Source organism: Dermacentor variabilis, chromosome 1 (assembly GCF_050947875.1).
Source record: "Dermacentor variabilis isolate Ectoservices chromosome 1, ASM5094787v1, whole genome shotgun sequence".
Lineage (NCBI taxonomy): Eukaryota > Metazoa > Arthropoda > Arachnida > Ixodida > Ixodidae > Dermacentor > Dermacentor variabilis.
Window position 1 is genome coordinate 169,989,913 of NC_134568.1, and position 14,004 is coordinate 170,003,916.

Genomic DNA, 14,004 nt, shown 5'->3' on the forward strand with positions numbered 1-14,004 from the left:
TCGAGCTCCGGCCAACTACGGTTTAACGAGGTTTCACTGTATTCGTCCCGAGAGAAAAAAGAAAATCTAGTTTCACCAGGAAGGTGGATATACCTTAGATATCTTTTCTTTAAAAAGCAGAAAATCTAGGTACTTTACACCAAGTAAGGTTCGTAGGTTTATCGGTGTCTCGTGCACTCAGGCGTACATTAAGGAGTACTGACACAAAAATTTCAATGTTTTTTTTTCTGCTTTAATAAGTAGCTAATGACCCAGTAATCAAGGCACAACACCTCCTTTACTTCAGAACACAACAGGTAATTACTTGGAGTCTTGTTTGTAGCAACCAGTCCAAGTTTCGGTTTCAGAGAGCAACAAGATTGGCGGGAAAAAGAATGTAAACAATGCTGGGCATGTGATTGCAAAAACATCTGACGTATACTCTGACACACATGCTGGAGAATGAACTTTGTGTTGCTAGTTCGTCTGCTAAGCCTGCACATGCTTTGCGATGTCCTCGTCACCACCATCATTGTCATCACCGTCATTTTCATCGTCCAGCGGCGACGATTTCCTAGAGGCGGGTGTCCCCCCTTCCCCTTGTATGCTTGTTCACATTCAGATGGGGAGGGAGTGAACATGTATGCATGTTCACTCCCTCCCCATCTCTCTTGTGCAAAAGGAACGAGCGGCTGGGACCACCGCCATGTTTTATGTAAACTATGTAAACCATGCAAAGACGGTAACATTAAATCTGAGAAATAGCATGTGTATGCTAAATGCTATGGGTCGTTAAGCATTCTGCGCGTGTACATTTCGAACTTGCTATTCCGCTAAGCCCGCTATTATGCTGAAAAAGTAGCAGTTTCGCCTGAAAGGCAAAGCATCAATTGCAATAGAAAATTAGTGCACAGCTATACGAAATAAGGATAGTAGTTTTATTGCCACAGTGGTGGAACAGCCATTTCATCTTTCAGCGCAGGTCCTGGCGCAGGCAAAAAGCCAATTTAGCGCAGCGGCAAGCACTTTTGGCACAAGGTCCAACGCACGTGTGCTTACCATATACCATGCAAATTTAAACTGATATAGTCTGTATGTTGCGGAGATGGGTTTGCTCGAGGCTTCTCACGAGCACAGTCAGGAAAAAATGCGATGCCCCTTCACACCACGACTTAAAGGGTGCTACGGCCGGGTTTGTCGATACGAAGTGGAGAATTAATTCTTTCTGTACCAGACCTATTGGGCATTGTTAGCCCGCTAACGATGGTTTGAAATGCCGGTTTTGAGGGTTGCTGTGTTAAGGTACCTTGTTTTATCGCTTGTGGTTCCGCTTCGACAAGAAAATTAGTATTAAATGTTTCACTGAATGTGCTGTGTGAACGTGCATATAATGAGCTTGGCGGTGTAGGTGTGAGTTTCGCCTAATTATGTTAATCGATCTCCGAATATGTGCTTGTGGGTCAGGACACATTAGCAGTGCATGGTGCGGTTCACGAGCTTGTTCTAGCAGGTCAAGAAACGAGCACAACAATGTCAGCATTCGAAGGCGAGTTTCTATGACGTGCTTACGTAGCCGAATGTGTGAACAAGCATCTGCATTTACGGGCGTACAGTGTACTGAACTCTGTCGGACTTCAGCAACAGCCCATATTACTCCTGCGACTTCTTACACTTTATAGTGGAAGATGAACAGCTTATCACCACGGTATTCCACAGGCTGGTGTAAAAGCATAATCGTATGTTGGCTATTTTGACACCATTCATGAAGATGTGCAGGCCTGAAACTGCGGCGATGAAGCTGGAAAGCTGCACATCTGGCTTACTGCTATTCGTTGCCCCTTCGATCAGTTGATTCTAGACGACTAGAAAATGTCGCTGGTAAAATGGTGTGCTAGCTCCTATGACTAACTTTTCCGTATTTCTGAATGACGATGACGTCATCACAAAAAAGTTTTCTCTTCTGTAATTAGGGGTGTGATCAAACTCTCGAAGTTACGCGCTTGAATAGTTGCGATTGCAGCATTTTGAACAGAATGCAGCTCAGCGTCATGTTCCGTTGACGTTTCACGCCCAGCGCACTTCGTTAATTTCGCATTCTTAAAAGGCTATGTCCCAGATGCAAGCTGCACGCAGTCAACTTGATTACAAAACGACCACAACAATGTGCGAACGCACCGTCTGTTTATGCAGCTTGGTGACGAAACGAGGGCTTTTCCCACTGATGGCATAAGCTTTGCATTCTTGCAGCTGCGTACATAGCAGGGCGCATGGGTGTGAATTGGGCTGACTAAATACTGTGGAGATAAAACTCATCTTTCCTCCAATGTAAAAGCTACTCTCGTCGATTTAGAAAGAGGATGATACAGGCATTCATATGGGCTGTTGCTGAAGCCCGACGGAGTTCAATCTAGGCGGACAGTACCTGCACAGCCGGAATTGCAGATGCTTGTTCACATATTCGACTCTAAAAGCACGTCATAGGAACACGCCCTTGAATGCTGACATCGTTGTGCTTGTTTCTTGACATGTTATATAAGAAGCGTGTGAACCACACCATGCACTGCTAATGCTTCCCGACAAGCAAGCGCATACTCGGAGATCACTTGACATGTTTAGGCGAAGCTGGCACGTAACCACCAAGCTCACTATATTGCATGTTCACAAAGTGCATTCAGTGAAACATTTAATACTAGTTTTCTTCTTTGTTGAAGCAGAACCACACATGATAAAACAAGATACCTTCGCACAGCAACACCAGGCAGAACATGTTGTTGTGTGCTGAGGAGCAACCAAAAATGTGGCCACCTGCGCCGAGGCACCACAGCGCCGCGTCGCGGCCGAGCTTCAGTGCATACACCCTATGAAACTCTTTTAGACGAGACTCTACTTCCTTATATGGTGATGATGATAGTGTGCTGTTTTTGACTTCAGTTTTGCTAGCTGCAAAGCATCGACGGAAGGAGGGTTTCGCTCTTATACATGCTTTGGCGCATGCTCGGCGCAATTTTCCGCTAAAATGCCGTTTTAGTGCAGGATGGCGCAAAGAACTGCTCTTGGCGCAGTTTGTGCAATTGGCCCAGCTGTTCCACCACTGCGGCAGTATAAACTTGTAACATAGGCATAGTAACTAAATTAACAAGCATAGTGTCACGTGTGCAACAAGCCAACATGAACACATCTCACTCGATGACCGCAGAAACTCGCTGTCACAACGCTGCAGTGAGGAAATGCGCGACAGCAACAAGCGAATTGACTTTCGTGCAGCCGCTAGCATCAATGTGAAGTACACCGAGAAAAGACCATGCAGCGTGAACTCTGTACCAGTCGTAGATGGCTTTCAAAATATAGCGCCCCGGCCGGGCGCGCAGGGCCGCCTGGAGTAGAACGCACCCTCACTCCCTACCTTCCCCTCGAAGCCTTGCGCGGCGCGTAAGGCGGCACGCTTCCTCCGTGCATTCCATTCTTTCCAACGCCAAACTAAAGCTGTCTATTACCTCCAAGAAGGACGCGCCTGAGGAGGAAATGCGTGCACTAGGAAGGGAAGGCAAATAGGCATGTGTTCTCCCCCTCCCCCAAGAGCATGTTAGATCACGTTACTGCACTTCACTTCCTCCCCATCTCTATTGTGCAGACGGAATTGTCAGCTTCCGTGTTTCTACAAGCACTGCTTGCACCACGCGGCCTACTCCGCAAGGTATGCGAGTGCGATCATTATGCAAGTAAATAAGGTACATGGTTTTCAATGCAACTAAGATCGGAAAATGAAGATAGTTCGTTACACTGGGAATTTTGTTCAACTGAGGTTTGTTATATTGAGGTTTGACTGTATTTGGTATTCCCACACCCCTAATAGATTGTTTTAATTGTTTTGAGCATTTTGTTGATTTCCGCTCTAGTAGTAGTCTACATGCATTAAGTGGTGGTTGTGGTTTATCTTGCTTTCTACAATGGTGGTTCAAGTGCATTTTGTAAACATGTTTAATTCCAAGGTTTTTAACCTATACATCTGAGCATTCGATGTGACTTCTATGTGTATAAAACATTGTTTCTCAATAAACTTCCAGAGTTGAGTTTATTGCCTGTTCAGTCAATTGTCTTTTTGTCCTTGTTTCTGTTTGCATTTTTTTTTTTTTTTTGAGATCATAGTGTGGCATTGCACACTAAGCTGACCTTGGAAAGCTATGAAGATCCGTTCTTAGCAGAGCCAGCACTGCATTGCTACAGATTGCCAAATCCTACTGCAAGCCCATAGAGGCAGCCTGCAGTAAGTGGGCTAACTTGTGGCTTTGATGCAGGAAGAGATGACTGAAAGGCAAATTTCTTGTAACGGAGTGAACGAGATACCACATATGCAAGTGCCCAGCATGCAAAGCACTAGGGCCCCTTACCAGAATCTGGAAGCTGCTGGGCCAGCTCATACTCGTCAGGGTCACCCTCTAGGCCATGCTTCTCCAGGGCATTACGCACCACTGTTGGTGTATGGTCCCCATTGCTGAGCTGCACATCAATAACAAGTACTGTCAAGATGGCACCTATGGATATGGTGATGCTTTCTACGGGCCGGGCATATGTATAAGCCTACTGCAACAGCACCAGCTACAACAGGGACAAGAAAATAGAACACAGGACATGTTAAGTCTTTGAAGCTCGTCCCTGTTGTAAAGTGGCGCTGCTGAATTATGGATTGCTACCAACCTGCTCAATTTGCAATCCTAATAAAAGACATTATGACATACCAATATGCTCTTGTAAAGTGTGGTGCCTTGGTTCATGCCAGTTGGACTGCCCTGACCTGCTGCCAGTGTAGAATCCAGGCTGACTCTGATGACCTTTAAGTCTGGATCATGAGGTGGTGTAGGTGGTGGGCATGCACTCATCATGCTCTGCAGATTTCCAGTGCTTTGCCATGGGCGCTGCTGGGTCCACTGCAGTTAGTTTAAAGCCGAGGGGGTCCTTATGTACAAAATTCAGGGGTGTGCATTGGGTTATGTGTTGCTCCTATCATAAGTGACACTTTTCTAGGTTATATGGATAGGCAACTAGAGGGTCACCTTGCTAAGCTTTCCAGTAATGTTTTCCACTATATTGATGAAATCTTGACGGTATTCAGGCAGCACGGCATGAGCTTTGATTTTACATGCGAAGTTGCTGAAGATTATCAACTGCAGTTTCTAGACCCGAGATTAACCTTTGGTAAAAATCGTGTCAGCTGAAAATAAGATCCCAGGTCTGTTAAGCCCATTTTGAGCTATAAATCCAATCATACTAAGGTGCTGTGCTAAAGAAGCCGTGTTTTCATATGTCCAAGGCTGCCTTTTCCGATCAGGTCAGTTGTTCACTGGATGCTGGTTACCCTGAAGTGATTATTTCATCTGTGTGTCAAAGTATGGTTCGAGGCATCAAGAGCATAAATAACAAAGGTGGTAAAACTGAATTAAAGGAAAAAAAAAAAAAACGCAGTAGTGCCGTATGTACACAAGTTGGTGCATGGGCTTAAGAGCGTCGGTTCAAGGTACGGCATTGATGTTTGTTTTTCTGCGAAACATAAGTTAGGTCGCGTATGCCCGATAGTTGACAATATGCTGAACGATACGCAGGTAAAGGGAAAGAGCACTGTCAACCACGTGAATGGGCACATCATTTGTGTTGCTTGTGTTGTGTATGCCATTCCATTATCTTGTGGTAGAGAGTACGCAGGACAAATGAAGCACTGTGTGAATGTTCGACTTGGGAAGCATTGCAAAGTCGTGTGGTTACCACCCCATTTTGAAATAACTAATGTAATTTATAAACATGCAAGCCAATTGACAAGAGAAATTGTTGAGGCTTACAATATTAAGATTAGGGACAAAGAGTGTATCAGCGAACTGTCTATCGCTCTTCACGACAAGGAATTTCGTTACTTTTGTCACTCTTGATTATGCATAAGTTCGTCGCAGCTGCCTTGATGCATCTTTGTCTCATGCATATCATAGTTTTTAAACTGGCACCTATAGATATGTTAGATGTTTTTTCAGTAATACATCAGTTGAGAGTCAGCGCCATGTTGTCGTTTTTACCTTCCTTTTGTCCGTGTCTTGTGTTGCACTGTTACGAACCTTACGATGAATCCTAACCAACTGGCCCAACTTAGTCTTGATTTTAAAGGTAGATGATTGTCCTAGCTCTGAAACCTTTTATGATGAACAAAAATACACAAAACACGAGCAACGGTTCAAGGCACTTTACCATGCACATGTATACATGCACACACACAAACAAAGTAACATTTTGCATTGTTATAACAAAAGTGGGCACATGTATGACTGACAGCAATAAAAGATGAAATAAGCTGCAAGTTGCTAAATATGACAAAAAAAGGAAAGGAAGTATTCTTGAGCTTCGTATAAAATGTGAGTTGGGCCAGCTCTCACTTGGTGTAAGAGTTGTTCTGATGAAAATACTTGAGCACATGTACCTTTCTAGGCTACCTTAGCTTCAAAGGTATGCAAGAAGATAATTAAATGTACACAACACTAAACAACTTACCCCATTTCGACGTAAGCTTTCTTGAGAGCCACCACTCTGGGGCTGGCTGCTAGTGCTGGTAAGCGATGCTGTGTCCCCATCAACGGCATTGACTGAAGAACTGTAGAGTGGAGAAATGACCTCAGAGCTTTGATCACTGAGAAATCTAATTTGGAAGCTTATCTGTAGCTTTCATCATTAACATTTTTCAGACTAAGCCACAAAAGAGCATAAATTATGAGTTTACCAGTGCTTTAAAGCAACACAGTAGTGCAGCAATTGTAGTTGGTACACTTATTTAGTACAGTTTGCTACAAACAAGTCTAATTTCTTGCTTATTTAACTTTCGTTGCTCTTGCGGGATTAAAGTAAGCCTCAGCCAGTTTTTGAATTTTTATTCAAATCTTTTCTTGCCATTATCAGGGATGGAAGCAGCCGAGCGAGTTTTGTAGCAGCTCTGGAGGCAGCAAATTTGGCACATTAGAGCAGGTTTGGAGCATGAATTGTATATTTTGCAGCAGTAGATACGTGCTTTGGAGTAGCTTTGCAAAGCTCAACATGAGTGAAATTCATTTCGTGTTCCTCATTTGACTTCGCACAACACTATTAAGTTACCGAAAATCAGTTCTGTGGAAGCCTGCAAGGTGGAGGAAGGTTCATGGAAGGCAAAACTTCTCATCCACCCAACTGTAGCCATGAAGCTAGAAAAGAAACCCATAAGGGTTTCTCAGAAATCACAAGTTATGCACCAGATGTACCCAACTAAATGTGGCTAAGAAAAATATAACCGTGGGCTTTATGCAAAGAGCACCCACTGTATGTTTATAGGATGCTAGATGCAATTTTTTGTTGTTGTGCACAAGCAACAAATAAGTTTAAATAGCTAACATTTATAAACTTATTTATTCAATAAGGATGCCAATGCAAAGGTTATGGAGGACATCGAGAAATGACCGATAAGAGGATATAAAGTAACCTATAGGTCTTGTGTGGTCCTTTCTTCCGGGCAAAAAAGAAACCCATGAAATTAAAAAAGAATTCCATGTGAGCATCCCCACACCAATAGTATCAGCGGTATTTGACGTAAATGTCATCGTCTAGTACTGTTACACATGTGTCAACCAGTCTTGTATCGGTTCGATTTCTGAACTGTCACAAGATTGAGTGACTGAGTTGGATAGGAACTGAATATGTGCGCGAAAAGCTGCTGACAAGTCAACAGCATGGCTGCTCGTTCACAGTGCCCGTACTTAATGAGGTTTTCGTGAAGATTGATGCCATCTTTGGCATGCCAAAGCGTTGTCATGTTCACAGTATACTTTAAAAACGGTAGGTGACCCTCTGACTTAGGTCTCTCTTAGTGGCACTCTCACCTAGGTGTTGGTGTTCGTAAGGTTAAGCGGGCGAACGTAGTTCCCCCTGGCATGATATGTGGGTGAGGACCAAAAGAGGGCGAGGAGGAAGCGCAGCACGCACCACCTGGCAGGGCATAGCCCCCTAGTGAGTGGTGCACGAAGCGCACCATACATGCCCTCTTCGGTGCCGACACTGGAGCATGTAACGAGCGTGCACACGCAGCTGTTGTGAGCGAGTGAGCGAGTAAGCGAGCAGGTGCACTTCGGGAGAGGAGAAACAACAGAGGAGGGAGTGACGTCACATCTGCTCTGCTAGGCAGATGTCTTTGCCAGGCAACTGATTTCCATTAATTAGCCAGTTAAATATCATGCCACCTTCCTGTGTGTGACGCCATTACGTCCGCTTTCAACTTGTGGGTTTTCAGGAATTTCGCCAAAGTCGTGCTCACATGGCGGGTCTCTAAAGTTTACAATTCTGTGCTTCGGTGTGCGGTAATCAGTGATATCTAATTAATTCTAATTATTCAGGACATTTCAGTATTCAACTTGTAACTAAACTGATGTGCTGATATCATATCTATAATGAAGCCCATGAATTTGTGCTGTACAATATTTTCTTCATTTTTTTGCATTTTTCTTTTCTGGTTTGTTTTTAATTTCATCCCCAGTCGTCTCAGGAAGTGAACTGGAAGTTCTGCCCAAAAAACAAGAGTGTCATTCGATGCTCGTGCCACTAAAAATATATATTGCAGGCTTTCGTTACCCTTAGAAAAAGGGTTCACACGAATCCTAGGTAGCTTTAAGCCCACAAAGCAAAACACAATTTCACACCAAAGAAAATTAAAATAACTTGACATTTATTTCTGGTCATATAGAGTATACTTGTGTGAAGAAAAGAGTGAAACAATTAAAAACTAATTAGTATGGTAAATATTTTTGTGAACTATCCACAACTGAAAGCTCCCTTTGGCAGATAAAGAACACTAATATGGGCTCTACATTGGGTTTCCGGCACTTCAATCAGAGTATTTAACCATCAACTTCAGCCTATAAAAAATGATACGTTGGCTTTGTGGGGTTAAATGCCATTATTCGTTATTGCTCAACGTCCTCTACAACTTTTTCATTGACATCTCGTCAATTAGGTAGGTTTATGAAGTTAGCTAATTAGGTAGTTGTATTCATGGACAATGAACAAGAAATATTCACAGTGACAACCACGAACAACCCCCATCAACATACAGTGAATGCCGTTCGCAGTGCCTGCTGTCAAGGTTTAATTCTTGGCGACATTCAGTTGGAATAATAGCATACTGAAGAAAAAAAAGTGAAGTTACTTCCCTGGTTATTGTATGTTTGCCAGTATTTCACATCGCTTGCCAAGAGAAAAAAAGAAGCTATATTTTTGAAAACAATGAAGTGTTAAAAATATTCATTGACTTTCTGATCTGCATTGTTGACCAATACTTTGCACAATATCAATTACTGTCTTCTTCACAGTTCCACCACAGAACCCATAAAGCCAACGTAAAATGGCAGCCAATATTTTGGATGCCAAACGATAAAGTATTAGAACTTTTGGACTCGACAAGATCAAATCACGTTGCTGTGAATGCAATTTCACATTTTCACTGACAGCCACCATTTGGCCACTAGAGTTGACTAAAAGCAAAACTTCACATCCTTAGTGTGCATTCTGTGGTGGCAAAAACCTGATTTCGTATGGTGTGGTCGTGTGGAAAATAGTGTAGCTGGAGTCTAAATCCGATTACGGTTGGCATCAGATATTTACGGCCAAGAAGTTTCATGAACTGAGCAAGTGGGTAGTTTGTGCGTACAGCATGCTGGCAGCCGGTTGTGGTGTGCATGAAATTTGGAATGTCGCTCCTTAATCGACGCAGATTTACCAACAAAAATGCGCAGTAAAATGTGTAACAAAACTGTTGAGTTACATTCATACAGATGAGAGCATGGCTTTCCTTCCCTGATTGCCCTATAAAAAAAAGAGTGCCAGTTCAAATCAGCTGGCCCACATAGTATGCAACCACATAAGACTTTTATAAAAAATTCGTAATGCAATGTATAGCACAATACGATTTTCATTTCCGTGCAGCCATGTTACAATTCGCTATCAAACAATCCAAAGACGCCAACACTGAAACAGATTACTTAGGCTTGGTTTCCAAGGTTAAATTCTAGGCACGCATAACTATGGCTGTGGGGTTGCCGCTGAACACGCACATCCTGCTAAATTCAATTTCATTCGAAATCAGTGTTTTGGCACAAGATGGCGCAAGTGGCACAAAACTTCCATTCCTGAATTATGTATCACTCAAGCAAAGCGCAATGCTCACAAAACTCTCAGAAGTTTCCTTTGACATTTTATTTGTGTAATGTGATTGCAACCTTGGCTAGTTCTGGCTTTTATAGCTTAAATGCAGCTGTACTGGAAATGAAATATATGAATGTAACAAAAAAAGTATGACTGTTCTTCCACATAGAAAACAAGAATAAAAATAGTATGTACAACTTTCCTTCACTTAGGATAAATTTAATGCGTTTCACAGTCTCTTAGTTACAGTTTATGCTTCACCATGCAAAAATGACGCAGGAAGAAACTGTGGATGTGCGACTAAAAAATGTAGTTCACTGCATTGCATATGCTCCATCAGGTGCGACGATAAACAGGAGCTATAATTCTGATTAACTAGGTGACAAAAGAAGTGGGGGCATCGGCAGTTAGGGTGTTTTTGTTGTTGCTCTTGCGCTTTTTTTTCTGTTACAAACGACAAGAGGGGGAAGAGGAGGGTGGAGTTGGTGATGTGGAGGCCACAGGGCATTGGTCATAAACCTGCAATGCAGCCCATAAAGTTATTCTGAAGCCATAAATCAGTGCCCCTTGTACGCCGACGAAAAAGAAAAACATGGCATTTTCTGAGCAAACCAGTAATAGCTACAGAAGGGCGAGTTCACCCAGAAAACCACGCAATATTGGAAAGAAAACCGCAAATGTCACAAAAATTCAACTGCAATGAGTCTGCAGGAACCCTCCTGCCTTTTTTACATAAATGGTGCCAGCAAGGTCATTGACCATATCTTAAGAAAGGAAGGCCTCAGAGTCAGTCACACGCTCATAAACACCTAAACTGCTTAGTCCCATGACCATCTAGCAAGACGGAAAGCCAAGGACATTGTCTACAATATTTCATGCGTGAATTGCCCAGTGACGTACACCTCCAAAACAAAAAGCTTGAATGAAAGAATCTGGCAACGTAATTGTTGCAGTTTCACTCAACGGGCAAAGCACTGACAACGATAGCACTGCAGGTTTTTATATGCCCAGGCTTACCCATGCTCTCCCACCTGCACCCTCCTAATATAACCCATGTGATTCATGTCACCATAGCTTATACAGTCTCAAGGATTGACCCAGTTTTCATTACATATTTCCCCTACTCTAACGTGCCCCTAATTCTAATGCGCCCCAGAATCTAACTTGCACCCTATTTTTGTGGGTTTAAAGTACCAAAATGAAAGCGCACCTGAATGTAACACGCCTCAGATTTGTAAGAAAATATAGCATATCCCACATTTGTGAACAGAAAAAATAAGACGTGCAGAATTTACCTTTACAGAAGGCAATTTTTTTTAAAAGTCGTTTTCATAACGAAAGCGGCGTGTTGTCACCATTTGCTCTTCATTAGACACAGATGCCAAGCACACAGGGGCAGTACCCTCTGTACAATCACATTTAGAGCTACTTCTATCACTCTCACAAGATTTTACGCGACTCTGCATCGTACTTGTCAAAGTATGCAGCCGACAGTCTTCCTGGCACTGTGTGCAGATGGAGAGTTGGACACAGCTCTAGAAACATTGGCGGCCATATATGCCGATACGTTCAGTGCCAGGTTGTGAGAAATCGCACGAAAGTGATAGCAGTATCTCCAGAAGTGATTGACCGCAAATACTACTCCAGATTGCAGTCAAGCGAAAAACGAACCGACAACTACATTAAGATATGTACTGCCACCGTCTTGTTATGACGATCACGCAGCCTCTGACGGTAGGTTGTTGCCAACGCCACAAATGAAGTTTTGGTTTTCTTATCTGATTTTAATTCGCAGACAATTTCCGGATCCATTTCCTCAGGAAAAAAGGTGCACATTAAATTTGGGTAAATACAGTGCACCATTTCCAGTATCACCTCAGTTTACGTTTTTTTTGCACCGTCTTCGGGATCGGCCCACTTTACACAGTGACAAACTGACCAAGCAGACATGCCAAACCTCAAAGAGAAAGGCAAAAGAAAGCTTTGATTTGAGTAAACAATTTATGTACTTGAAGGTAGACATTTGTGGTCAAAGAATCTACTGCTTATAAAAATAATGCCTGAAACTTCATGACAGAACACAGTACCATTGCTCAGAAGCACTCAGAAGACACAGGCCACAGAAGTGGTTTTGACAAAACTCTCGTACTTGAAACACACGCTGAAAACAACTTTTGCTGGAATCCAGGCACATACACAACACACCTAACAACCTTAATCGCTCAAAGGGCAATTATCCGATTTTGTATATCCACACTACATTCCAAGTCATGAAGAAGGAGACAGACCAACATGCGACAGCAGTAAGAAGCCTCCACATCGCCAATGCCATGAGGCATGAGAGCTATCAGAGATTGTAGGTTTTACATGAACCACATTAGAAGGCAATATGATGTCACAAATGTTGACAACAGGCTTAAAGAACAGGAGAATGCCTGAGCCACATCATTAACACAACCCATCGCTGCCTTTCTTCTAGGTGATGTGAAGCAGAGTCACATTACAATTCTTGTTTGCATGTCATATTAAGAAACCTTGTGGTCATTCTCATTATGGTCTATGTACAGTAGAACCTCGTGCATACGTTCTAGAAAAAATAAAAAGAACATGCAAGAAGAAACATACCAACTAGGAAAACGTATGACCCGAAGTCAAAAAAATTCGGCAGGCTCAACGTAGTTGACATCTGCGCAATGTGAAGCATTATGCAAATTGTTACAGCATAAGATGCCGCCACCATCGAGCTGGTGGGGCCAGAGCAGCCTGAGGTGCGCATTGTCATTTTTGAGGCTTGTGCTTCTCGAATTCAGCCTGGGTCAGCAGCTTCTTTGGGCGGGTCATTTTGGTGGGAAGTTTTGACGTGCCCACTTTGTGAGAATCGCTGTGGCATGAGATTCTGATGCTCGTCGAGCAGGTGGGGCCCGAGTGGCTTGATGCCACCAGAGCGGAACATGCTTGCTATGTGCTGCCTGCAGCAGGGAATGGGTTACCGCCTATAAAAAGCATGCAGTAAGCTTCCAATGGCACTACACCACACATACTGTGAAACAGACAGGTGGTGATACTTGTCGCAAGAGGGTTGGCGGCGATAGCTGTGCATGTGACGTGCAATGGCCCGCGAGGAGATTTGATGGTACTGGAAGAGGAAACTGAGCGAATGCCTGCATTTTCACATGATACGGGCGGGCAAATACTGCAGGGAAGCTACCGTGCTGGGTGTCTACTGCTCTCAACTGTGCATGCCTCATGCCTTTTCTTGTTCACATGGGGTCTAGCAGCCAGAAAACGTATCATATGATAGCAGTTTGGCGATGTACTGAACGTTGGGCCAAAAGATCAAGTTTTCTGGGAATGTATTAATCAGTGAAAAATAAATGTAACTGTATTGAATCATTTCTTCTGTTCTCAATCGCAAATGTTGGTGCTGGGAAATTGTACGAAACAGGATCATATCAACAAGGTTCTACTCTATATATACAAGGGGCATCTGCAATGTTAGATCTGACGAATTTACATGTGATTCTAATCTGAGAACAGAAAAATGTTTATATAGGGACAGAGAGCAATGCATAGGTTTTTTTAGGATGTGAATCATGCTCTATTTTAGGAATTCTTTTCTTGCACAGCACTAAGTTTTGTATGCAAGTGTTGTGTTAATCTGGTGTCAAAAAAAGAAAAATTCTGGGATTTTACATGCCCAATCTATGACCTGATTATGAGGCAAGCCATAGTGGGGGAGCTCCGGAATAATTAACGAGGGTTCTTTTATGTTTGTGGAATCCTCATATCCCATGACCACCGCACGTGTGGCATATGTCGCATGGGGCGCAT

At 43.1% G+C, this 14,004-nt stretch overlaps 1 protein-coding gene across 2 annotated transcripts in view; it reads right to left on the bottom strand.

The window, feature by feature from the left end:
• Rgl (Ral guanine nucleotide dissociation stimulator-like) overlaps window positions 1-14,004 on the bottom strand; it is a 158,721-nt gene that overhangs the window by 12,704 nt on the left and 132,013 nt on the right. The window contains exons 11-14 of one of the 2 annotated variants that reach the window (XM_075699477.1): window positions 6,508-6,607; window positions 4,716-4,904; window positions 4,368-4,476; window positions 4,161-4,284 (exon numbers count right to left, since the gene is read on the bottom strand). In XM_075699477.1, coding sequence (XP_075555592.1) covers window positions 4,253-4,284; window positions 4,368-4,476; window positions 4,716-4,904; window positions 6,508-6,607 — 430 coding nt within the window. In that variant the 3' untranslated portion in view covers window positions 4,161-4,252. Of the gene's footprint in view, window positions 1-4,160; window positions 4,285-4,367; window positions 4,477-4,715; window positions 4,905-6,507; window positions 6,608-14,004 lie in introns of those variants that run through there. The other variant, XM_075699469.1, reaches the window with a different exon arrangement.